General features: G+C 40.4%; 1 protein-coding gene across 2 annotated transcripts; it reads left to right on the forward strand.

The window, feature by feature from the left end:
- The first annotated feature begins 204 nt into the window (after window positions 1–204).
- Window positions 205–24,151, forward strand: ret (ret proto-oncogene receptor tyrosine kinase). Of its 2 annotated transcripts, XM_034224439.1 has the most exons (20): window positions 205–455; window positions 11,884–12,122; window positions 12,343–12,618; window positions 13,299–13,537; window positions 14,035–14,230; window positions 14,314–14,513; window positions 15,563–15,845; window positions 16,108–16,239; window positions 16,744–16,854; window positions 16,953–17,066; window positions 17,614–17,855; window positions 17,943–18,090; window positions 18,201–18,308; window positions 18,388–18,602; window positions 18,876–18,998; window positions 19,086–19,156; window positions 20,439–20,576; window positions 20,706–20,805; window positions 22,134–22,281; window positions 23,156–24,151. In XM_034224439.1, the coding sequence occupies exons 1-20, from the start codon at window positions 394–396 to the stop codon at window positions 23,311–23,313; spliced, it is 3,303 nt and encodes a 1,100-aa protein (XP_034080330.1). In that variant the 5' UTR covers window positions 205–393; the 3' UTR covers window positions 23,314–24,151. The 2 variants fall into 2 exon arrangements, with proteins under 2 accessions (XP_034080330.1, XP_034080331.1); XM_034224440.1 differs by having other exon boundaries at window positions 22,134–24,151.
- The last annotated feature ends 854 nt before the right edge of the window (window positions 24,152–25,005 follow it).

The raw sequence follows: 25,005 nt of genomic DNA on the forward strand, positions 1-25,005 counted from the left end.
TTTCCCCCACGCAGAGTGTTAATGAGGTGACTGACCTGCTGTTAAATTATGCTCTTAAATTTCCTGTAGATGCTGAGCTGCCTGCTGTTGCAGGAAGCAGCGGGGCAGTGAGTGGAGCAGTGAGTGGAGCAGAGAGTGGAGCAGAGAGCCTCCTCCCCCTGGACAGACAGCCAGTCAGCCCCGCAGCAGCCCCGGAGCCGCACACACACACAGCCGCACACAGCAGCCCGTCTGCGGGACACTGAGGACCGCATCCCCCTCACCGGAACCGCGCACAGGACACTCTCTGGTTTACGTAACACCTGCTTTTCTTTTATCGCTTTTTTCTTTATTATTCGTCGCTGAAAGGAACTTTAATTTGTATTGAGAAACTTTCACCTATGGTTCGCGAAGATGAGGCCAAGTTGTGGTTTCTCTCGGGGAAACATCGCTGTGGTGCTGCTGCTGCTGGGGGGGTAAGCTTCATCATCAGCTTTATTGCTAGACATGCTGATGGGTCACAAGATTTTAAATATAGGTTAAAGTGGCTTACTTGAAAAAAGAAAGAGAAAAAATACGAATAATTTCATTAAGAAAAAGTATAGACTAATTGTCACATGGCAAATAATCAATTACTTTTATTTATTATTATTTATTTATACTGCATGATTTCTAAAACCTGCAATTTAATCAAACCTAAAGGTAAAGTATATAAAAAACTAAAACCATGCAATATAAATAACCAAAATATTTAGCCATGTGACATACATGTTAATCATAGGAAAACATTTCAATTGTGTTTTATTATCTATCATCTTCCCTGTTTAAGACATTATCTCTTAATCTGACATCATCAGTTTTAGTTTTAAGCATCTTCATCTCTGTCAGTCAGAAAGGCAATTACTTGAGGTATGAGCACAGCAAAAACGATATATTTGGTTTGGAATGCATTTTATTTCCTCAAAATGTAAGATTTTCTGCATAACTGTTTTTGAAAACAATCAAAAACCAAAGAAAAATAGGCCTACAGATACAAAATGTCTGAGCTGCTGCAAACAGACCCAGTAGACCTGAAGTCTAGATGGTAACTAACAAATACACATGAGATATGCTTCTCCTGTGTAGAGGTACAATGGCTTTTACTAAATTGCAACATGTTTGGAAGCTGCTGTGAATTGTAAGGCTTTTCCAAGCACTATTCTGAAATGGCACTGGCTCAATGCCGGCACTGTTTCATGCTGCAGAAAGTGATCCTTGCATTGTGCGCTGGGGATGTTATGCGTGGTATGGCACACTGGAACCTGGAGTCAAATGAATACCACCGTATACCATAATATTATAATCCCGTTCACAATCCCACTGCCCAACTGTACCAACACTGTCCTGCCATGCCGTCTATATTTAAAGTGTCTCTCATAGCTCAGGAGTGTGCAAATCTCACACTGTGTGGCAGTCAAATGTGAAGCTTGGCCAAATATAGGCCATTGTGTCAAATTCCTGGATTTGTTTTTGGACTTAGTCTTAACAGATGTTACTTGTAGAGTGTGAAAGTAATATTATCAACTCATGTTTTAGTGGAAATGAGATGTAAAAATGGTGTCAATGTTCATGTGAGTAGGCCAGTGCCTGAACAACTGGGCTTACAGTACTCAAAAACTACAGGCCTACGTTATTGCCCAAGAGAGCACTTTCCTTCAGTTAAAATGATTAATTAAATGTTAAAGGTGCCACAGTTCTATGTAATGCTCTTTACTAATTGTTCACTGTGACAGACAGTGGAGTTTGTGCACAGATGCCCAAGAGATGTATTCCCATCACCTTTACTGTAGACATGATGCTCCCATCACACACCCTGCATACATTTACATCTGAGCTCGGCTTTGTTCTGCATGTACTGCCACTGACGCCTGATATTTATAGATAAACGCAGTTGGGCCAGTTCGATTTCACATGTCAAGGACATGATGGTAATTAAACGGGTGCTGAAATGTACACCCTACGCAAAGGCGGTCGCTCCTCACCTGCCTGTTTGTTGCAACAAAAGACCTACACCGGTCCGGAGAGGAGGAGAGGGCGAGCTGCAGGCAGGTGTGCAGCAGCTGCTCCTATCTCTGGGCAAACACTGGCTGTTTGTTTTCTTTAGGAAAATATCGCCTGTTATACAGGTACACAACGCTCAGATTGCACGTCAGATGTTAACTGCCTTCAAAAGGACACATCAGATTGATTTAGCTGCATATGACGATAAAGCTGATGATCTTGTGTCACTTTTGGAGGATATTCTGACTGTTTCCACCATTTACTCATCTTCACTTCCTTATACGTTTTTTAAGGACTAAACTAGTGTTATATGCCAGTGATGCACTTATTGTATCCGATATGGCGTTTTCATCACCACACAAATCATTTAATACTTTTTTAAATCTAAGGAATGGTAAGACTGTAAAAAAAATATATACTTAGTGTTATTCGCATCATCACTTTTCAAGGTTACAGGTAACTCATTAGTTAAGTGATTCTTGCTGAGGTAATCAAACAAGGAAATTGGCAATCAGCGTTCACTAAGAGTAATCAGCATTTTTAGATGCTGCTGTTTGGCCATGCACTTAGGAGTAACATTAAGTAAGGCAGTTCAGGAAATCAATTAGAGTGAATTAAAGGCTGGGACACCTCTTTGTAGTGAGAGATTATGGAGATGGTTGAAATTTGGATGTAAAAAGGTTCCTTCGTTATCATGTTCAAAAAGATCGCTGGAATCTGAAATCTTCTGGTCAGTCATTGCTTTGTTAAGATTTGAGTTTTTGCTGTCAGGGAGAATATAACAGGTTTTTTTTATGGAGTTGAAACTCAATAGTCCCTTTTATGACTCAACCTGGTGAACGCCTTTATTTAAATGAACCAAATCCTCTTAACAGACATTTCTGTGTAATCCATCACTTCCCCTAAGAACAGCCACAGATGTTTCACATAAGAGCATCGATCCGTTTACCTTCCACCGTGACCTTGCTACTGTAGCTTTGACCCTGCTCTGCCCTGTGACCTCTGAAACCTTAACCAAGCGGTGATCTCCCGTGATGACCCCCGACATCCTAGAGGAAGCGTTGTTACCATCCTCTTAAAGTTTAGCTGCTCCTCCTTCTCCTTGCATTAACATGATCATTTTCATCAGCATCTTCTTCTTTTGAGAAGGACAAGACCAATACATCTCATGTGATCCATGCTCCTATTTAATTTCCTTCTTTATTACATTATTTGATTTAGTAAAGCATCTTTTTTGTGCTGCCTATGGATGCATTATAAATCTTGTCAGTTGTCTACCCTAGCTGTCACAAGTATAAGTGAAAAAAGCATGATATGAGTTGTTTGCTGCAGAGTTTGTCTTATATAAAAAAAATTGTTTATTGCTTTTTATTAAAAAAATGGGGTACACAACATCTGGCCTCAGTTTCCGTCCTCTCAATAAAAGTAAGTAATGCTGCTATATCTATTCAGATAGTGGCATTGTCCTTAAAGGTTTGATCAGAATCAGAGCTTTAATGCATCAGTTTCAGCCTTTGAAACTTCGATTTCTATTTGCATTTATAGCTCCTCGTTTTGAGCAAACACATTTGAATCACCAAAATGTTGGCAACAAACCCTAAGTTTTTGACGAAACTGGACAAATGTTTTTTTATTTATAAAATGCCTGATGGAAAGAAACCACCCTCTTTGTTTTTACTTTTATTGCTGAGGCTTAGTCCCAACCCCTAACTCTGGAGCGTTGGCTCTGCTGTCTGCGCTGTCTGTCTGTAGGATGCTGCTCCTACCTGTCAAAGCTCTGTGCCTGATCCTCTAGTCAGTTCAGGGTCACACTTCCCTCTCATGCATGGGTAGAATCTAATTTGCGTTGGTGAAAGGACAAGGAGACATTGATTGAAATTTCGCCCTCGGGGCATTTAGCCCTCTCGTTTCACATGGGCCTTGACAAGTTATTTTCCAGTATAGCCTAGTGGAGCGCGCTGTGTTTGACCCATCATTTAAAACAATGAACAACACAACAGATTGAGTTCAGCTCATCTAAATCCACATGGTCCTGTGACACTGCAGAACAGGGTGTGTTTTGCAGCTTTAAGATTTTTAAATATGGGAATCTAATCTGCAAGTTAATTATAATAACTCACTTTTGATTGTTGTGGGGAAAGCTCATTTAAACATTATTTCTTATTGCCAAACGAGAATCTTGCTGCATGCCCCTCCTTTGCCAGCCCAACCCTGGCATCACCCTGTGTCCTTTTATTTGCTCCTTCACTTTACTGAAGTGGGTAAACACGTTGGAATTTATTTTTCCACCGGCCTTTCACTCCACCCTTTCCAGCAGCTGCGAGTGCAAGAAGCTCTGAGAGATTCACTTCCATTTGCGCAGGAAGATCAGTGCCCTCCATCCTATAAAGCAACGTCCCTCCCTTTGTTTCCATACTGTAATCCATTGGATTCACTGTGAAACCTGATGTGGAAACACACAATGTAACAGTAGGGCCTGGCTCATTTCGTGGCATCTGCAGGCAGTGGCAAGTCCTTCCGGCATATGCCACAGAGGCCACTACTCTGTGGTAGCTGTGGCAAGTCCTTCCGGCATATGCCACAGACGCCGCTACTCTGTGGTAGCTGTGGCAAGTCCTTCCGGCATATGCCACAGAGGCCGCTACTCTGTGGTAGCTGTGGCAAGTACTTCCGGCATATGCCACAGATGCCACAACTTGCCGAGGCATCTGCCGCTGCTCAACGGGAGTTGCCACAAATGCCAGAGTAAGAGAACGTTTACGGTAGCTGCCACTCGCCTTCCATGGCAAATGCTGCTATTTAAACCCGTATTTATCGTGTAAAATGTCGCTGTTTTGGCATGACTTTATCGAACTGATCTGTACACAGGACTGATGATCTGTGCACAGGGTTGGGTTGTAACGGAGTTACGTAATCAGAATACAAAAACCAAGTAGCCTAACTGTATTCAGCTCGCATTACATTTGAAAAACAACTAATCCGAATACAGTTACTTTCGTAAACCTGAAGTGATTTGGAATACTTATTGGAATTATTGGTGGAAAAGTTTCCTCACAAAATGTATCCTAATATTCATTACCGGCAGAACTGTGTGCACAGCGCAGCAGCATGTCTGTGAGGCCCCGCCCCCGCACGCAGATGAGAGAGAGATCTCTTTTTAAATATATTGAAAGTTAGAAACGGAGATGGTTCGATAAAACGTGCAAGATAACGTTTATGTAGCATTTCTTTATTGTCGAAATGATGACATTTCATAACTGGATCAAATCAAAGTGAATGGCCTGCTGCTGCTGAAGGCATGGGGCAAATATAAGTCCTTTGCCTAATTTATAAAGTAAACCTTAGCATCTCACTAGCAGTGGCAACTGCAATCAGTTACAGCTGCCCTAAGTCTGTAGCCAAGTCTAATAACACCATTGTACACGTTGCTGTGTCAATACAGATATGTATTTGTTAATTATTTGTCTTTACTAGTCATACACCTGGTTTATCGTAGCAAGCAGTGGAAACTCCCCTCAAGAAGCGAAAATGGCCAAGGGCGTTGCAACCCTCACTCGCCAATATTTCATCATAAATATAGCACGTTTGTTTATTTTAGCAAACCATGCTCCAAGTAAAATTGAATAGAAATTATAATGTTTAAAAAAATAGAGATCGGACCATCAGTCCTGTGTACAGATCATCAGTCCTGTGTACAGATCAGTTTGATAAAGTCATGCCAAAACAGCGACATTTTACACGATAAATACGGGTTTAAATAGCTGCATTTGCCACGGAAGGCGAGTGACAGCTACCCTAAACCAGAAGGAGCCTACACACGGCGTCGTGCGTTGCCGCTTCAACGCTTCTGCCCATTCACTTTGAATGGGGTGACGTCACGATTCGCCGAACTGCATTGTGGGAGCAAAGCGTAGCTTCTCTCGCGGTGCTCGCTGCAAAAGTAGAGCAATGTTCTACCTTTGCCGCCTCGACGGAGGCGTCAGCCAATCAAATCCCGCGTATTCAAATCTGACATTACAAGCGCAAGCCAATCAAACCGCGTGTATGTTGGGAGAGCCAGACCGCAGTTATTTCCCATATGTCAAAAAATGGAGGAGAAAATGATCGTGGCGGTACTATATGACCAGTCCCTCTTTACATACAGGGATACAAACCGGAGGAGCCAGGCATGGGGGGAGGTGGCAGAGACAGTGGGTGAAACTGGTAGGTGTTCGCCTATTTGGGGAGTTTATATCCAGTGTACTTCGTTTGAATGGACAGCTAGCAAGCATAGACAGTATATTTAGCCAGCATGGATGTAGCATGAATGCTTTGCTTTGTATGTCCGGGGCGGGACATTAATGTGATTGGTTGTTGGTCGCGTTGTTCGTAAAAAATCCCCAAGCTTCAGACACGCCCACCGCCTAGCGGTAACGCACGCCGCCGTGTGTAGGGCTCTGGCATCTTGTGGCAACTCCCGTTGAGCAGCGGCAGATGCCTCGGCAAGTTGTGGCATCTGTGGCATATGCCGGAAGGACTTGCCACAGCTACCACAGAGTAGCGGCCTCTGTGGCATATGCCGGAAAGACTTGCCACTGCCTGCAGATGCCACGAAATGAGCTTGCTGTCTCTCCAATGTAACAAGCCGTAAGAAGCTAAAGCTATAGTTCCTTTTTTATTTAAGGTACGGCATGATATTTCAGATTTAAAGTGGTAAAGATTTGAGAATATTAAGTGCTACATAGTCGGCTAGTAGTGCAATGTGGTAATACAGTACAGCCCCACAGATACAACATTTTCCATTTAATTAATTGGATTATTTTATGTTTATTTCTTTAGCGGCTTTTAGCCATGCTAGCAGTGTAGCTCTAGGGATAGCAATGTTGACGATTGCTATACTTAGAGTTGAATCAAATATATGTTTAGTGCACATTTTTGCACGCTATCATGCTACACAATGATACTCGACATGGTAAACATTTAACTTGCTGAACATCACAGTGTATTAGCATTGTCATTTGAGCATGTTAGCATAATGTTACTATAGTTAGCACATGATGGCAGCACCACAGAGTAGCTAGCATGACTTTGGTGTTGTTAAGCTGTAAAGGGTCTATTTCCTTTGGCGGGGTCTTTTATCTTTGTTCCCTGGGTCATATGTTCCTGACAACATAAAACCTTGAAAAGTCTACTTTACTGTTGTAGAGTGCTAGAAATGGGCTCGGCTACATTGTGCTTTTGCGGGTAAAATTGTACCTTTTTAATACAAAAACTCAACAACAAAAAATATTGTTCCCATAGTGTTTTACCTCATACCTTTTAGCAGAGACCTGAAGCATTATGTTTTGGAGTATTTGCACATAGTACATCCATCTGTCTGTATGTCTGAACATGTGTTAGTCTAAACATAACTTATCTTGCGGTTTGGTAAGTTTTGTGGATCATACCTAACCCAAACAAGAGCTTGAGTGGCGCTTGAGTGGCGTTTGAGTGACATTTTTACATAAAAACCCTCTGTCGTTCAGATGGCACCAAGGACATTACAAATTTGACAATTTCTTTCACAGACTTTCAAAGTAAAAGGACACAAACAGGCCAGTTAATGTGACGTGTAAACAGAATATTGAACTGCGGGACATTGGACCCTCCCTGGGAACAAATAAAACCTCCTCACTTGGCAGTGGTCACAGATCATTCTTTTTGGGCGCAGTTATTTGGGGAAGTTGATGAAACCCTTTATGAAACCAATGGCGGTGAACTAACTATGCGATAAAATTACATTAATGTATTTTTCTACAGGCAGCTAATGTCTTTGTCTACATCTGTGTGCCCATCAGTGAATCTGATGGCTTTGTACCACCGCTGTGATTAGGATAGAGATATTTTATCAAAGCACTCTAATGACTACTGCGTCAAACTCAGTCAGGAGGTCCATGATGTACCACATGTTCAATATTTGATGCCACTGTCACTCCCACGGGAATTCTTAAACCAAATTTGTACTTGGAGCTAACCCCTGAGGAGATGTTTATTAGATTGGTTGATGACTGATGAACATGGTTCATTGAATCTCAGCTCTTGTATCCTCTGAAGGATGATTGGATTACATTATGTTGTAATTGATTATTATGTTACGGTATGCATCGCGGTAAACTGAGTAATTTACCTGGAGCCTGACTCCCTCCCCTGAACTGATATCAGATATCATATTACTCTGATGAAAAGTTTGATGGCTTTGTCATCCTAACAGGAAATGACTTTCTATTCTCATTACGACTCATTGTTTTGCGATTGAAAAGCATCACAATGAGACCTTTATTAAAATCCAGGTGATGGATCCAGTGTGATATGATGAAGCAATCATGCACACTGGCACAGGAAACTAAGAGCGAGAGAGTTCCAAACATTATGATCAATAATAGCTTTCAGAAGTTGAATTATAGCTCAATGTGCAGCTTTTTAGTTAATTGAATTTTAGAAGAGGACCATTCCCAAAGCTGTTACATCTTTGGGAGCAGAGCCATCAGGATTCCAGAGTGATTATGATATTTATTATATTTAGATCACCATGATATTACTGTGTGGATGCTGCTGGTTACAGCTGCTTTGTAAAAGCTGATGGATTATTTGAAAAAGAGGATATCGATGGGCTAAATTGTGCCTGTGAAATGAACAGTAGATGTGATATTTGTGCGGGCCGTGCATCTAAACAAGTGGGTCCGTATTATGTGCAGCAGCGGAGATGATTGCACACATGCAGCCATCAGCCTCTCTCCCCGTCTGTCTCATCAGTACAAAAACAATCAGCATCACTGTTGATTAGTACGGTTATTGATTGGTCTTGCTGCCAGATACATGGCATTTCCAATGGGTCGTTACCAGGGACAGATGCAGCGCAATTTGACCTTGGGAGAGGAAAAAGGGCACGGGACTGGGCTCTCACCGCAGCTCCAGCCTACCAACAACATTAGTGAAGGAATGAATCATAAAGAGGCCAGGTCACTTTTCCTTATCTGCCATGTCGTTGACAAGGATGCTCAGTGAGGACGTCTGGGTGGGAGTTAAAACGTTTTGTTTCATTGAGACATAGAGGCAGTCTAGGTTAGTCTAGCTGGCACATGAGCTCATAGCTGGTAAATCTATCAGCCGAAGCACGCATTGAGCTAATTGAGTTCCTGTCTTTGTCTGGGACGACGGAGAGAGGGCGTCCTACCCTATCAGTTCCAACCAGTCCTAGACATACTGTTTCTGTGGCACATGGTTACAGATTTTGTGATGAGCTTGTGTCCTTTTTGTCCTTCCACGGTTAAAATATGAGACAGAACTGACACAGGCCGTAATTAATTTGGAGAAATCTGCCATCGTCAAAGGCATACGTGTGTAAACGAGTGAGAGGTTTATTCCATTGTTGTTGTTTTTTCATCAAACAAGTGAGGTGACGTACAAGTTCAATTTCACCATCCACTCAGCAGTACATGATATCTATTAAACACAAATTGCTACAAGAGTCCTCCTGTTCAAACACCGGCTTTGTTTGCTAAATTACTCACTCCGGCTTTTGAAGACATGACACGGTGTATAGCAGCTCAGCATCAGTTTTATAGGGGTGTAAAGGCTGTAAAAGGTCTGCTTATGGTGGTAGTGTTTACACACTTTCAGTTATGGGAGGTCAAGGCTGTCCTCAAAACAGCCTATTGTTCAGGTGTATGTCAAATCTGTAAGAAAAAACCTGTGTGTGCGGTAAGGGTGCATATTATCTGAGGTGAAATATCATTGCTATATTACCGTCATTCTTGTTCATCATTTAGGGAAGCTAATGAGTCATGCTTTTGGAAAATCTTCATCATGGCAAAGATGCCATTTGCTAAGAGAGGCCTGCTTGATCCATCCAATTAATTCGTTTTGATATAAACTGCTTGCTTTCTCTTGGCTTCAGTCCTGGAGAGAAATTGAATTTTGAATGATATAAACAAATTGTGTCGCACAGGCTCCGTGGCTTCGGGCCAAGGCCAACATTCATAAATGCATTCAACTCCCGCTGGTTAACGCGGTGGACCCTCTGGTTTTATTTGCAGAGCTGCTGTCGTCTGCTGTGTTGATTCATGACTGACATGTGTAGGATATCTGCAAAGGGCTGTTGAAACGGGTATTTTTCTAGCTTGTTAAAGATGCTGTTTAATCCAGCATCTTTTGCAATTTATTAAATGAATACACTTTTAGAATTAGTCAAATAATGAATCATGATAATGATTAAGCTGTTGCTTTCTGTTTGTGCATGTGTCAGTAAGATAATAGCTCCCTCTAATGGTCACTTTAAGTATACATATGGAGATCTACACTGAGATTGGATTAACTATCTTTATTTGGCTTCCTATATTTTCTCACAACATAAAACCATACTGTGTTATTCTGCTCCTGGAACTCCTATATATTATTATGGAAGTTACCTCCAGTACATTCAGATGGCATGTGTTGCGGAATGTAACATTTTTAAGATATTTAAAGTGTGCTATACATTGTCGTTCTACTAAGGCCATCCATCCATATAGAGTCATTTAGTTTCTGCCTGTACTTTTTTATTATCGAAGTATTATCTTTGGTGTTAAAATGGGTTTATTGTGAGGAACAACATTATCATTCATCCTCCGATGTGCGTCATAGAATACATATTGCTTCACTTAAGAGAATAATTATTCTTCTTGTTATGCTCTTTGGTTGCTCTGAAATCATCTGCTTTATCAAAAACATCCTAAATTGACTTTAAATGATATCCTGTCTTATGAAAAACTAAATAAAATCGAGCCTAGTTTATTATTAAAATATGTAAATTACTTTTTGTTGTCATATTATTTTCACATATTGTTGCTTATCAATCTGTTGCCTCTGTTTTGTAAATATATTTTGTATATGTTTGGCTTTCAACAAGTACAACTCGAGACAAACTATAAGGAAACACTATTTCAAACACAAGTATGAATGGTCCTTATTTAACTGCGAGAAATTTAGCAAAATGAAAACCATCCCTAAAATCTGAGTCATGAAACTGAATCCCACAAGAATGAACAAACAAGTGGCCTGCTGTTTGTTTTTGTCTCAGGAATACGTCTAATAAAAGGGCTGCAGCCTCGCTGAGTGTATCTCCATCCTTCAGGAAGCACGGCCACATTTTATCCATCAGCTCGGCCTCCTGTCATCCAACCCCCACAAAATTAAATCAATGTCTGAAACCAGAGACGAGGCCTCAACTGCAACAACAGAAATAGAAAATCTAGTTTTGCTGTCTGCTAATGACATTAGTGCGTCCCCTAAATGGTTGCCTACCGTCATCAAAGAGGAACATAACAGGGATATAATTACAGGAGGAACACTCACATCTCCATTTTCCTGTAAAACGCACAGCCTGCCACAGCTCTTATGGATTTCCGCAACACACATGAACACATACACACTCCTCTTTGGCAGGTAATGATTCATTTCACCCTCGTATCATGTTATCCCTTGTAATTAAACATCTCAAGGTGAACACAAGGAGAATCGGAAACCACATGTTATTGACCGTATGAGAAATTCATTAAAAGAGCAGCATAAGTGTCATTTGAGCCCCTCCTTTCAATTTCCGCTAGATGAAAGAGGGGAAAAACTGAACCTGTCATAATCCATGTATGTGTTCATTTCCAGTCAGTGGCCAGACAGCATTGTCAGTGGGTATTGTTCCTATTGTATTGTTGATGCCTGATAACTGCGGTTTTACTGCTCTGTAATAACACTCAGCTGCACTGTCAGGCCTTATTTCCAGTTATCACAGTGTTCTCTTTCAAGGGGAAATCCCCCTGTGGTGCACTGCTGCTTGTTTTTTAACATCTGTTAATGTCTTCTTCCTGCAGGAGCAACAGGGCTGTACTTCCCTCAGAAGGAGTACTTTGAGACGGTGTACGTGGGCCAGGTGGCTGGCACACCCATCCTCCAGGTCCACGCCATGCTGGACAGCAACTCTGAGCAGCCGCGCTACTACCTATGCAGGACGAGCTCCACCATACGTCACAGCTCCTGGTTCCACCTGGACGTCAAGACTGGGATACTGTCCTTAAACAAAACCCTGGAAGAGAACGATTTCGCCTTGTCCAGTGAGAATTTTAATCTATACTCGCCTTACAGTGCCAGGTATCCCATACACATGAGAGTAAATTAGCTTCTTGACGTTTATGCTCTTTGCATACTAATAATGCTTTGGCTTCGTTTGCCTACGATGATAATGTAATTGCATACAGGCATAAAAAAGAGCTTAGTCATCAAAAAGAGCACTGTCTGAGATTAAAACGCGGCTTGTTTTTGTTTTTGGCTCAGATCAACCCTCGTGGTCCGTAAAGAAGTTGGTCCTGCTAGCCATGGTCTCCAAGAAGCCCCAGTGCAAAAACCCCACTCGGATCACCCTGGACTTTGTCAACGCCACACTGCCTCATTGCGCTCAGACTGATCTGAAGGAGCTATGCTTCCCGCACAGAGACACGTCCAACCCCCACATCATGGAGAACAGGTTCCCCGGGGCCCTGAGACAACTCCGCCGTCTCACCAGACTCCACGTCTGCCCCAACTACACCGTCTCTTACCATGTGGAATCAGGTCAGACACAATAAAGAGAGACTCATTCTCACATTCTCATACATATAAATATGTTATTTGTAAGCAATAAAAAGGCACTATCCTCACATTTAAACACTAATGTTGTTGTTACAGCTGTCGGTCTGGTACCAGTAGCCTATGGTGGCTAATGGTATTGCTGTAAAACACACATATTAAGATTGAAGATATCAGCTGCAGAGATGTCTGCCTTCTTTCAATATAATGGAACCAGATGGTACTTGGCTTGTGGTGCTCAAAGCGTCAAAAGAATACATTTGAAAAACTCAACAGCAATCTTTTCCCAAAAATCACGACCCAGTTACTCAAGATGATCCACAGACATTGTTGCGAGCAGTTTAATGCAGGAAATTCATTTTAATATATATTTGAATATTAGTTTTCTCAAATGTATTTTTTTTTAATACTAATACAGGTAAAGGGAAACATATGTTGATTTTGTGGTGAACTGTCCCATCAAACTAGGAAGCATTTTAGCAAAATGCTACTTTTCCATTACTGTAATTTTTAGTTGCCATGTGAACTTGTTTACCAAGAGTTTGTAGTCCTGCTTTGAATGAAACCCATACCATCTCTGACTCAATGTATTGTATTTCAGACGGTGGATTTTTAAACACATACACTCACACACACCTGATTTAGTGTGTTTCTCTTGTCCACAGATACCCCAGCACCGTTTGCTGTGGACGAGAACACCACAGAGCTGGTGGTGACGGCTCCTCTGGACCGTGAAGAGAGTGAATGCTACCGACTCCTGCTGGTTTGCACAGTCCGGACAGAAACGTTCATCACCAAGCTGGACGCTTCACTGGATGTGTTTGTCAACGATGAGGACGATAACGCACCCTATGTGAATGGGACAGACACGGCAGATATCATCATCAGCTTTAATCGAACAAAGGTAAGGAGACTTATAAAACACAGAGAAAAAATCTGTCATCTCTTTTTGATGGTATTCTCTAAGTTCATGACTGAAAAAAAAGTGAAAAACTGTGAAACCTGCTTTTTCTGGGTCAATTTTCAAAGTGACCTTTTCGTTTAGTTTTCCATCTCTGAAAACAAGTGGATGAAAAAGACAAAGCCAGGTGATTTGCTTTTTACCTCTTGTGGCCAAAAAGAGTATTACAAAAACAAACAAAAAATTCCCGATACAGAGACATTTTAAATAAAATGTGCTTGCCATGACTTTGAAAAATGATATCCTAGCTTAACAATTTTATCAGATGTTTTTAAATCCTAAACACATGGGAGACATTTTTAGAGCAGAAGAAGGATCCCCCGACTTTTTTTTTCTCACCAGTCACTCACTGCATACAGATCTGATCAGTTGTTATTGTTTTTAAGACACAATGTGGGCTAATATTATCGACTTTACACATTTTTAATTTTTTCTTCCAGGATGGGTCTTTTGGCGCTTTGTTTGTCTTCGACAGGGATCTAACCCCCATCTTCCCGATTGACCAGCCCTACAATAAATATGTGTGGACCTTGCTCAATAATGACACATGGATAAATGAAACATTTGACATTAAAGGCACCTTCAGTGAAAAGAAAGCTGCTGTTGGAGGAATTCGTGAGACCGTTCACGACTACCGTAAGTGACCCAGGGGCTACTAAAAATCATCTGATTTTATGATCATTGTAGTTTTAGTACTCATGTTTGCCCCTTTATTTTAGAGCTTGTCCTGAAGAGGAACCTGGTGGTGACGGAGAACCGCACCGTGCAGCTGGACTTCATGGTCAATGACACCACCTACCCCGGGCTGGAGGGAAAAGTGTTGCTGCACTTCAACGTCATTATCTTACCTGTGCACATCCGCTTCAACAACGTCACGCATATGTTCACATTAACACGCAGAGCTTCTCTTTATGCTCAGGTATTCATGAATGCTTTTTAGATTAACCTTTATTTTTTTATAGGAAAGGTTCAAATTGTTTTCAGGTTTTTAGTAACTCACATCAATTGTAGTTGGCATCACTTCAACATTTTTTATGATGATAAAGATGAAGTAAAATATATCCAACTGAAGGGCTCAGGCTTGGTAAAAGAACACCTCGATGTGAAAAATGCAACAAAGAAAATGTCGACAGGGGGTTAAAGCACTCTTGTTTTGATGATGCAAGTTTATATTACCCTTCTGTTTCACTTAAAAAAAACTGCTTTGATGTCCTTAGACTAGAGGATAAAAAAGTCCCCCTTAAATACTTCCAAAAATATACATTTAGATTATATCGCCCTTTCAGTTATTTAAACCAACTTCAGTCCTAATCATCACTACCAAACATTCATTAATTTAAATCCTTTAAACGCCAGTTTGCAAGATTTAATTGATTCGATCTTTTTTGTATTGTCTGGAATATGGCAATGATTTGCAACATTGATTTCTTTTTTGTGCATTTGTCCCGTAGGGCAAACATGAGACTCAATCTTGTAGAAAATCGTAAAAACTACAATTTTGAAGCCAGTGCTTTACATTTACAGCCTAACACAATACAATGTAGTATTTCTACACTGAATAAAACTGCTGAATTGTGAATTTAATGGGGTTCGATGGGGACATATTTGTCCTTAAGGGTCTGTATTTTAGCTAGACAGTTTATTATGGATATATTATTGGAGCTGAGGATGAACTTCCAAAATTCAATGAACAAATTCACACCCTTGACAAATGTTATTACACATGCATTGACACAGCCAAAAATGTCCCAGTGATGAATATAGGTTAAATATACTAGCTATATATAGCAATTTTAATAGCTAAAAAAGTGTTGACTCACCTCTAAAAACACTGAGAGACTGCCATCTGCTGGCTCAGTAAAAGATACAAATCAAGATCTCTGTAATAAAGCAGTCTAAAAAGGTATATTGTGCCAACCTTCCACTTAAATCACCTACTGTCTTTTAAAATGTCCCATCTGCTCTCAGGTCGGCAGAGTTTGTGTGGAAAACTGCCAGCAGTTCGATGGCTTCAGGGTCACATACCGGCTGGAGGTGCCCGATAAGAACGCGTCAGTGGAGGTGCAGTCCTGCTACACAGCCATAGGCATCACCCAGGCCCCGGACGAGATGTGGGGCCTGCTCTATGTGAACGACACGGAGGCGCTGCGCAGGCCTGAGTGCGAGGACCTGCAGTACATCGTTGTGGCCCAGGAGGAGCACACACAGCTGGAGGCCAGCACGCAGATCCACATCATACTGGATGCTGAAGGTGAGAACAGTCCACTTAAAAAATCATTAGGTTTAAAAAAGATAGGGTTTAATTCTTCTAATCCTAATGTAATCTGTGCTCATCTTTAATATACATTAGTAAACAGCAAAGTATATTAAGTTAGTTCTCTGGAAACAGTAATCACTGGCTGCTATTTAGTGTTTCACTTCCTTACGTTCAGCACCACCGCAGGTCCGCAGGCACACATGTGAAGACTCCCAAATGTCTTTAACCATGTGTGTTTTTGGCACTTTGTACACAGCAAACAAGGCCAGCCAGGAGAGCCAGCGGTTCCTGTCATGTTCAGCAAACAGACGGCGAGGAGACTGTGAGTCTGTCCGAGGCCTGGGGGCCACAACAGGGAGATGCCAGTGGAGGCAAGGCTCTGAGAAAGGTACTTTTTATTTTATGAACCCTTATAACATATTTTCCTCACTGAATGATGTCAACATTAATTATGAGACATTACAGTCATTTAAGTAGAACCAAATGTTTCCCTAAGTGGTGGTAATGGAACAAATTAAAGGACCAGAACCACTAACATCCTTTTTGCAAGAATTTGGGAAAATGTGCTCTTAATTTCGATGAGAAAAATCACTAACAGCACCACATGGTGGCAACAGAAAGTCCCCAAAGTCATCTATTGTTGTTTAAGCTGATACATTTTCTTTTAAAGACTTAAATTATGGCTATTATCGAGGCAAACCTAAAATACATTGGCTGCTGTTAATTGTATAAATTGATACATTTTAAATACCATCACTATTTAAAAGAGTTAGTGGTACTTTTCCCCTCCAGTTTTTCTAATTAAGGATTCGCAGCAAAAGACTCCAACATTTGTTGTCATCTGGTAATGTTTTGCACTTCAGTCTTTCTCTCCTTTGTGTTTATGTCCTAGGTATATCTGAAAATTACTCCACCTGCTCCCCTGACCTGCGCACATGTCCGGACAGCTTCTGCGATGCAGTTGAGAGCAAAGATCCGTCCATATGTCCACAAGACTGTACAAGTAAGAAACACATGGCTTGTTGTAAAGCTGTAAAACACATCCATATCACATGTAAATCTAAGAATAAAAGCATTTTGACTGTTTGTTTGTCTATGCAGAGGAAACCGTTACTGGAGGTCATGAACGAGGCTTGAGGAATGGGATCCAGGCTGGCTATGGGACCTGCTACTGCTACTCTGAGAGGTGCTTCTGTGAGAAGGAAGATATTGAGGGTGAGTCGCCATAAATCAAACACAACTTTCAACAGGGCTTGGTCAAAATATTACATAACTATATATATATCTCCGTAAGGATATATGATGATTCTACATGTTTTCTAGTAGTTCAATAATACGTAGATGGTTATTTTTGTTGTATACTCCTTTGTGATTTATAGACTTGACAAATGAAAACTATTTTCTAGATTAATTAAGAACATTAGTGCAAAATGAATTATAAAAGATTACCAGCGATACAGTGACTATTTTTACATGTTTGCACACAAATACAAAATATTCAGATGAATATAATAGCGGGATTTATCTGACATTTGAGTTAGTCTGTGCCTATTATTATCAATTACATTATTGTGTATCTTTATATCTAGCTATATTTAACTTAATAAGATACAATTGCATTGAATTGTGATCAATTATCATATTGAATGATCTCCCAGCCCTGACTAATGATAATAAAGTGTTCCTAATTCAATAAAAAGAAAGAGAAATACATTGCTGCTTTTCTGAAAATAACAGTATTGTGCAACATGCTCTCCTGCAGAGGCCATATGTGACGACATGTGTAAGACCATCATTGCCACGGCTCTGCTACTCTCCTTCATCATCTCCATCCTCCTGTCCTCGTACTTCATCCACCGCTACCACAAGAACTCTCCCAAGCCTCCGATCGCCTCCGCTGAGATGACTTTCCGCCGGCCGGCTCAGGCTTACCCCATCAGCTTCCCCGGTAACCTTCGCCGCGGCTCGCAGGACTCCATCGAGACGGACACCTTTAAAATGCCTGTAAGCTGCTTATTTTGGGCCTGTGACACTTTTATTCAGCAAAGTGTGGTGAACTGGTTTCGAACATATCAATGTGTTTCTCAACAGGAGGATCCTAAGTGGGAGTTTCCTCGTAAGAACCTTGTACTTGGCAAGATTTTAGGAGAAGGAGAGTTTGGGAAAGTTGTCAAGGCGACAGCATTCAGGCTGAAAGGAAAAGCTGGCTACACCACTGTGGCTGTGAAAATGCTTAAAGGTAAGAGAGAGAGTAGACAAGGTGGGGAATTAATGGTGATGTATGGGAAGTGAATGTCTGTAGAGATGAATGGATTTTTCATTACAATCCCGTCTTTTCATCCATGACAGAAAACGCTTCCCATAGCGAGCTGCGTGACCTGCTGTCAGAATTCACTTTACTGAAGCAAGTCAACCATCCACACGTCATAAAGATGTTCGGAGCGTGCAGCCAGGACGGTAAGGCCTCACTCCTGCTATCCTCCCAGGACATGTGTGTTGCACATGGACTCTCTAAGTGCTGCTTTTCTCTGAATAGGTCCTTTGTATCTGATCGTGGAGTACGCCAAGTTTGGGTCGCTGCGCAACTTCCTGCGCGACAGTCGGAAAGTTGGCCCGAGCTACATGAGCAGAGACTCCAACAGAAACTCCAGCTATCTGGAGAACCCAGACGACAGAGCACTCACCATGGGTGACCTGATCTCCTTTGCATGGCAGATCTCCAGAGGCATGCAATACCTGGCAGAAATGAAGGTATTTGCCAAACTGGAAAATACTCAATTTCCAAAAGCAAATGTATGGAACACATTCAAAATAGTCGAAATACTGAAGCAGTTGCATTCCAAATACATACACTGAAAGAAGCTACAAAATCGAAGTACTAAAAGATGTTCAAGATGAAGTTAAAGTGTAAGGGTTGAAAGTAGTTGAAGTCTCAGTATAAGAATAAAAGGCGAAATATCAATGAAATGTATTTTGTTGTGTAAGCACTGAACGTCTCTTTAAATGAGCATTTTGGTCCGACAGCTTGTTCACAGGGACCTTGCTGCACGAAATGTCCTGGTAGCCGAAGGGCGAAAGATGAAGATCTCAGACTTCGGCCTTTCCAGAGACGTGTATGAAGAGGACTCGTATGTAAAGAGGAGCAAGGTAAAGAAAAGTACTTCCTGTGTATTTACAACCATCTTCTAAATAAAGATAATAGAAAACCTAACCATGTCTCCCTCTGTTTTCCAGGGCCGTATACCTGTTAAATGGATGGCAATAGAGTCCTTGTTTGATCACATTTACACAACACAAAGTGACGTGTGAGTACCAATAGCATATTACACGAAACGTTATTCATGTATCCCTTTCCTGCTGAGAGTGAGATGAGAGTTTCGACACCACTCTCATATCTTTATGATAAATCTGAAGCTACAGTCAGAAGCTGGTTAGCTTCAATCAATCAATGTTTATTTATAGAGCCCAATATCACAAATGTTACATTTGTCTCAGTGGACTTCACAGTTTGTACAAAATATCAGTATGACAATACGACACCCTCTGTCCTTAGACCCTCACATCGTACAAGGAAAAACTTCCAGAGAAAACCCACAGTTTAAAGGGAAAAATGGGAGAAACCTCAGGGAGAGCAACAGAGGAGGGATCCCTCTCCCAGGACGGACAGACGTGCAATAGATGCCGTGTGTAAATCGAAGAGATAATACATTTACAGCATAGGTAGTCCAAATGTTAGGAAATGCATGTGTGTATAATAAGAAGATGAATCCACAAGGATGTCAACAATCCTGTGGGACAACCCTGCATTCTTGGAACGCAATGCCCTAGTAGGACAGTAGGGTATAATGAGTTCTTTAAGGTAAGATGGCGCCTGCCCATTAAGGGCTTTGTAGGCGAGAAGAAGAATTTTAAATTCTATCGTGTGTTCTATAGGGAGCCAGTGTAAGGCAGCCAGAACAGGAGTTTTTTATTAGATTTAAAATAAAAACAATAATTGTGGCTTGATATTGAGTAAGAACATGTTTTTATGAACCACACAGCTTCCACGACCCGACCGGACAAAAATAAGTGTTGCAGGCACGAAACATACTACCAATAGAAATACATTGCTTTTAAAATTGTTCTGTGTGACACGAAAAAAAGGGGGAAATCGTGTTGGTGAACACGAATCAATAGATTAAATGTCGTGACGATAACACGAAATGCCGTGAGACTGGGTTGCTGGATCTGTCAACGTTAACAGAATCTGCCCACCAGCACTTCAAAAGCTCCCAAATGAACATGTTATATGTAGTTTATTCAATACAAACACATAAAACCTTGTAAAACCACAATGTAATCAGATATAATATATTAAAATAGTGAGAATCAAAGGTGCTGGTATGCAGTTTTTGCTAGCTTCAGTCAGAGCCTTGCTATACCAATCGAACGGCTCTATATTTAACAGACAGATACTAGAGTAGTATCAATCTTCTCATCCAACTCCCAAAGCAAAAATGAATATTTCCAAAATTGTTCAATTATCCCTCTAAGAATTTCCATTATGTGTTATCAAAACATTCTTATGAACTCCTATTCTTTTTCCAGCTGGTCCTTTGGTGTGCTGTTGTGGGAGATAGTGACACTAGGAGGAAATCCCTACCCAGGTATCGCTCCTGAACGCCTCTTTAACCTGCTCAAGACCGGCTACAGGATGGAGAGGCCAGAGAACTGCACGGAGGAAATGTGAGCTCCACTTTCTCTCCACAGAGTGCAATAAATCCCAACCACCACATTAAGACAGAAAGTCATGGACAATTACTGTTACGGAGGATTCAATGATCTCACTCACTGTAAAACGTTTCCCCTCTGCAGGTACAACCTCATGGTTCGATGCTGGAAACAAGAACCAGAAAAGAGGCAGCATTTCTCAGACATCAGCAAAGAACTGGAAAAGATGATGGTGAAAAGTCGGGTATGGTGAAGCTATACAACACATTGTGATAACGTATTCATATTGTTCCACAGGAAAGCAGCTATTAATCAGTCTGTTTCCAGGCTTTACTCGTGCAATTTTGACACAACTTTAGCGATGCACCATTGAGCTCTGGCAGGTTTTTTTCTTTCCACTCCTATTGGAATTGCAGCTGGCCTACAGTTAGCAGTATAGCATTTCTGGTAAACATCGTGTACTGCTGTTTAGAGTTACACATATGTTTTGCGTTACCCATGATCTGTCACTCTTTGCAAATGCTGTAGATACCATAATTAGTGTTTGAGGAGCACTGCTAAAATGTGGCCTTGGGCAGCATAATCACAGAGCTACCAGTCAGGCTCCTGATGTTGAGGTGAGCTAAATATAGAGCATTTAAGGACGAGGGAATGCAGACATCCCAGAATACAACAGGCTTCTTCCCTGTTATCATAGAGAGGCAGTGGGAGTGTCACTTGTAAAGAGTCGAAAGTATTTGCAGTGATCTCCACAGGGTCTTTGTCAGCAGATGTCAAATATTTATTAACACACAATATATACAATCTATCCTATATAATATGACTAAAAAGGCATTGACACAAACTGATATACTGTGTATATATTGCTAGAAATTATAATTAAATATCATATAATTGACTCATAACTTAACAAATCAGTCTCACATTTAAATAATAGAAAGACATGTATTTTTTTAAATGTTTAGCTTTTGTAAAGTAAACTCACAAAAATCCTACAAATCATATTTGCACACACATAAAACACTGTGAACACAGTCTTTGTTTTAGCTCTGAACATTATTTGCTTCATTTTATATTAAACAAAATCCCCCAAAAATATATAGCTTTAGATATTGTAAACCATTTTATAAAAATGGTGTGATTATAGTAGTCAGCTCTATAAATAATATATAGGACTATTTTTTGCAAACGGTATAATGTATGGATAGCCATTTTTAAGGGTGACCCCTATACTTACATACAAATAAATAAGATATCTAAGAAATTGAAATTACCTATATAAAAGTAATAAAGGTTTAATATATACCTTTATGTATACAGGATTCCCTTTTTAAAAGTGTACCTTTTAACTTGGTCAAAACCCAAAGAAATGTTGATTTAAAAACTCTTAATTTGATCATCACAGATTTGTATTTTCATATTTCCATTAATGTCTAAACATACAATAGTTTTCTTCCACTTGTGCGTCACTGCCCTGCATGTGACCTTTAGCACGGGCACCCTCAGACTTAGCGTGCAGTTTTTCCCCGCCTCAGTAATCAGCCTAATCACACCTTCATCTGCTCCTGGCAGGATTACCTGGACCTGGCGGCGTCCACGCCTGCCGACGCCCTGCTGTACGACGACGCGCTCTCTGAAGAGGACACTCCACTAGTGGACTGTAATAACGCCCCTCTCCCTCGCACCCTCCCCTCCACATGGATTGAAAACAAGCTCTATGGTAGAATCTCCCATGCATTTACTAGATTTTAGAAACAGGACACACAACACAAGCTCTCTTTTTTGGCAAGTTGTGATTGGCCTTTCCGTAGTCAAGTGTGCGTGACTGTGATCTAGGCATGCCTTTTTTGCTGATTAATGCTGACACATCTCCCATTTCATCGTAAATGAGAGGGCTCAGTGTAAAAAAGATCTTGTGTCTTGACTTTTTTTGTTTTACTTGGACCTGCTTCTAATGTAACACGAATGCTGACCAAAATGATGCTACATTTGTAAATATTGAACATACCATTACTTCTTATTTATATGGCACCACTCATACTCATGCTTAGTCTGCATTTTTATGAGTTAATGTTTTCACACCATCACATTTCCATTGTCATCATTCCATTATGTGTTTGCATTGGTAGAAACAGTGTGCAACATTTGAAACAGGTCCTTGTCGAATCAATCACTCACTGTGTTTTTTAAATTCAAGATTGTCTTACATTTCCTGACTTTCTAATGTATATTAGCTGTTGATCTATAATGTTTCACAATGCTGAACAGAGGAACAGTAAGGCTTTTGAACGCAACTCTCAGGTGACGATAAAAAGTAAAGAACACATTGGATTTATTGTTCGTTTGCATTTTTGAACAGTTACAGAAAGGGGCATGAGCAACATTATAGCTAGATACATTTGTACCAACACTTTGTTAAACACTTAATAAATAATAAACAACACTATATTCTGCTTTATGTACAGTAACCTATACAAAGCCATTACTTCAACGGGCTTTTTCCAGGCACTACAGAGTTTGATTTGAGAGCCTTACTGTCTGCACGCTGTTAATATTTCACTGAGTGCAGAAAAATGATATGTTCTCGTTTTTAGGCATGTCATACCCGAACTGGCCTGAGAAGAGCCCGGTACCCCTCAACAGACATGATGCCACTAATCCAGTCTTTACAAGATATGCCAATGATAGTGTTTATGCAAACTGGATGGCTTTGCCTTCACCCGCAAAAGCTGTGGACAAGCTCGATAGCTAAAGACAAACCAACACTGTAGAAAATATGACTGATTGGTAGATGTGTATATTTCTATAAGACTGTACATTTACAATCTGATGCTAAAGTTGGTTCCCTTTTATTTCTGTTGCACGGGGTATTCAATGTTTTAAAACTGAGGTCTTTTTTTGCTGCAAAAGCGGCAGGATCAATGTAGACCACGCTTCATTCAGCTCCTCAGTATGTTAATTGTTACCTCACGGGTCATGTTGGCCATGTTGTATCACTGCATGACTATTGTACCAGATTGTATGCCAGTGTCAATGTCTTTTAAGTGCCTGTGCCGCTTCTACAATAGCCTCCAAATATTAATGTGCAACTGTGAAGATCTTGTTCCAGCCCAGGAATTAAAGGGGACGTCTTTACCATCACCTGCTGTAGACAGCTGGGATTGAGTGGACAAACAGCAAAATGCTGAACTTGTTCTGAAAATGTAAAGTTTCTACTTTAGAGGATTGTGCTCCTCAAATTGTCAAAGACCCATTTTGTGTTTCTCCCACAAGATGATTCAAAGCTGTTCTTGCCAAAGAGAAGTAATACAGACATGATCAGTGAGCAGTTTTCTTGCTTTTGTTCTTGTTATATATATTTTTTTTTTACATGAGAAATATCAACTAGTGAGTGCTACTCCAGTGTAAGGACCCGACACTTAATGTAGACCGTGACCATGTCCCATATGAGACTACAGTTCACTATTGGATTCACTGTAATGGCAATCTTTGTGGAAAAAGTATGATTATGTAAACTAATGAGTGTTATCATTGCTATGTTGTTATTATTTGATTAAGTTCCAATTAATAATAAACGTTACAAATGTTCAGTGTGGGTATTTTCCTCATGTCTCTAAAAATGTATAGTAAGCTTCTGTTTACTGATTACTTTAATGTTAATATTTTACCTTTACAATGTTCAAAATGATTTTGTTTTAACTTATGATTGGCGGTTCACATACATTTTAGTTTTGTTTATACCATTATAAGGTTTAGTCTTATATTACAATATAAGGTCCTAGTGCACTTTGGGACAGGATTTTATTTCTAAATAATGTTTAATTTTGTGCAGTAGTTGCCTAGGAAGAATTGGTCCATTGGAGCCATTTCTTGTTTGAATAATCAGTCTCACTAAATTATGTAAACATTATGTGCCGCCTATTAATCGCAACTGAGACTCAACTCTTGTTTTGGCTGTAAGTAACTATTTGTTTAGACAATCTGATGATGGTTTTAGTTTTTCAGGTTTTAGATTTTTGAATCAGTGTTATATCAGCTTACATTTAAATAGTTTGTTCACTTTATTGTTTATAAAAAATGGTTATACCTAAGATAACGTTTTTAATTAAGGTTTCTTTGGTAGGCAAAATATAATGCATGTCACCCTATCTAAGTATTATACAAATAGATATGTGGACTAGTGGTGACCTGTCCATGGTGGCTCAGTGATTTCCACATAATGTGTGCTACGATAAGCACCAGACTCCTGCCACCCTTAATGATTCTTAACGAAAGGAAATGAATGAATTACTTAAAATAGAACTCTATGGGAACATTTGATGGTTTGCGTTATGATAACAGATCCCATGTTTGGGACAACAAACAAGTGATATGTCTCCTCTTCATGAGTAATTCAATTCAGAGTTGTCAGCTAGTTTATCATCACAGATAAGGGGTTGGTTTG

The sequence above is a fragment of the Gymnodraco acuticeps genome, unplaced genomic scaffold (assembly GCF_902827175.1).
Source record: "Gymnodraco acuticeps unplaced genomic scaffold, fGymAcu1.1, whole genome shotgun sequence".
Taxonomy (NCBI): Eukaryota; Metazoa; Chordata; class Actinopteri; order Perciformes; family Bathydraconidae; genus Gymnodraco; species Gymnodraco acuticeps.

Bases quoted from the DNA above. Each gene is read 5' to 3' on its own strand.
- ret (XM_034224439.1), top strand. From the start codon at position 394: ATGAGGCCAAGTTGTGGTTTCTCTCGGGGAAACATCGCTGTGGTGCTG. The intron at 13,538-14,034 runs GTAAGGAGACTT...TTTTTCTTCCAG, and splicing joins TCAGCTTTAATCGAACAAAG to GATGGGTCTTTTGGCGCTTT. The intron at 15,846-16,107 runs GTGAGAACAGTC...CTTTGTACACAG, and splicing joins CATCATACTGGATGCTGAAG to CAAACAAGGCCAGCCAGGAG.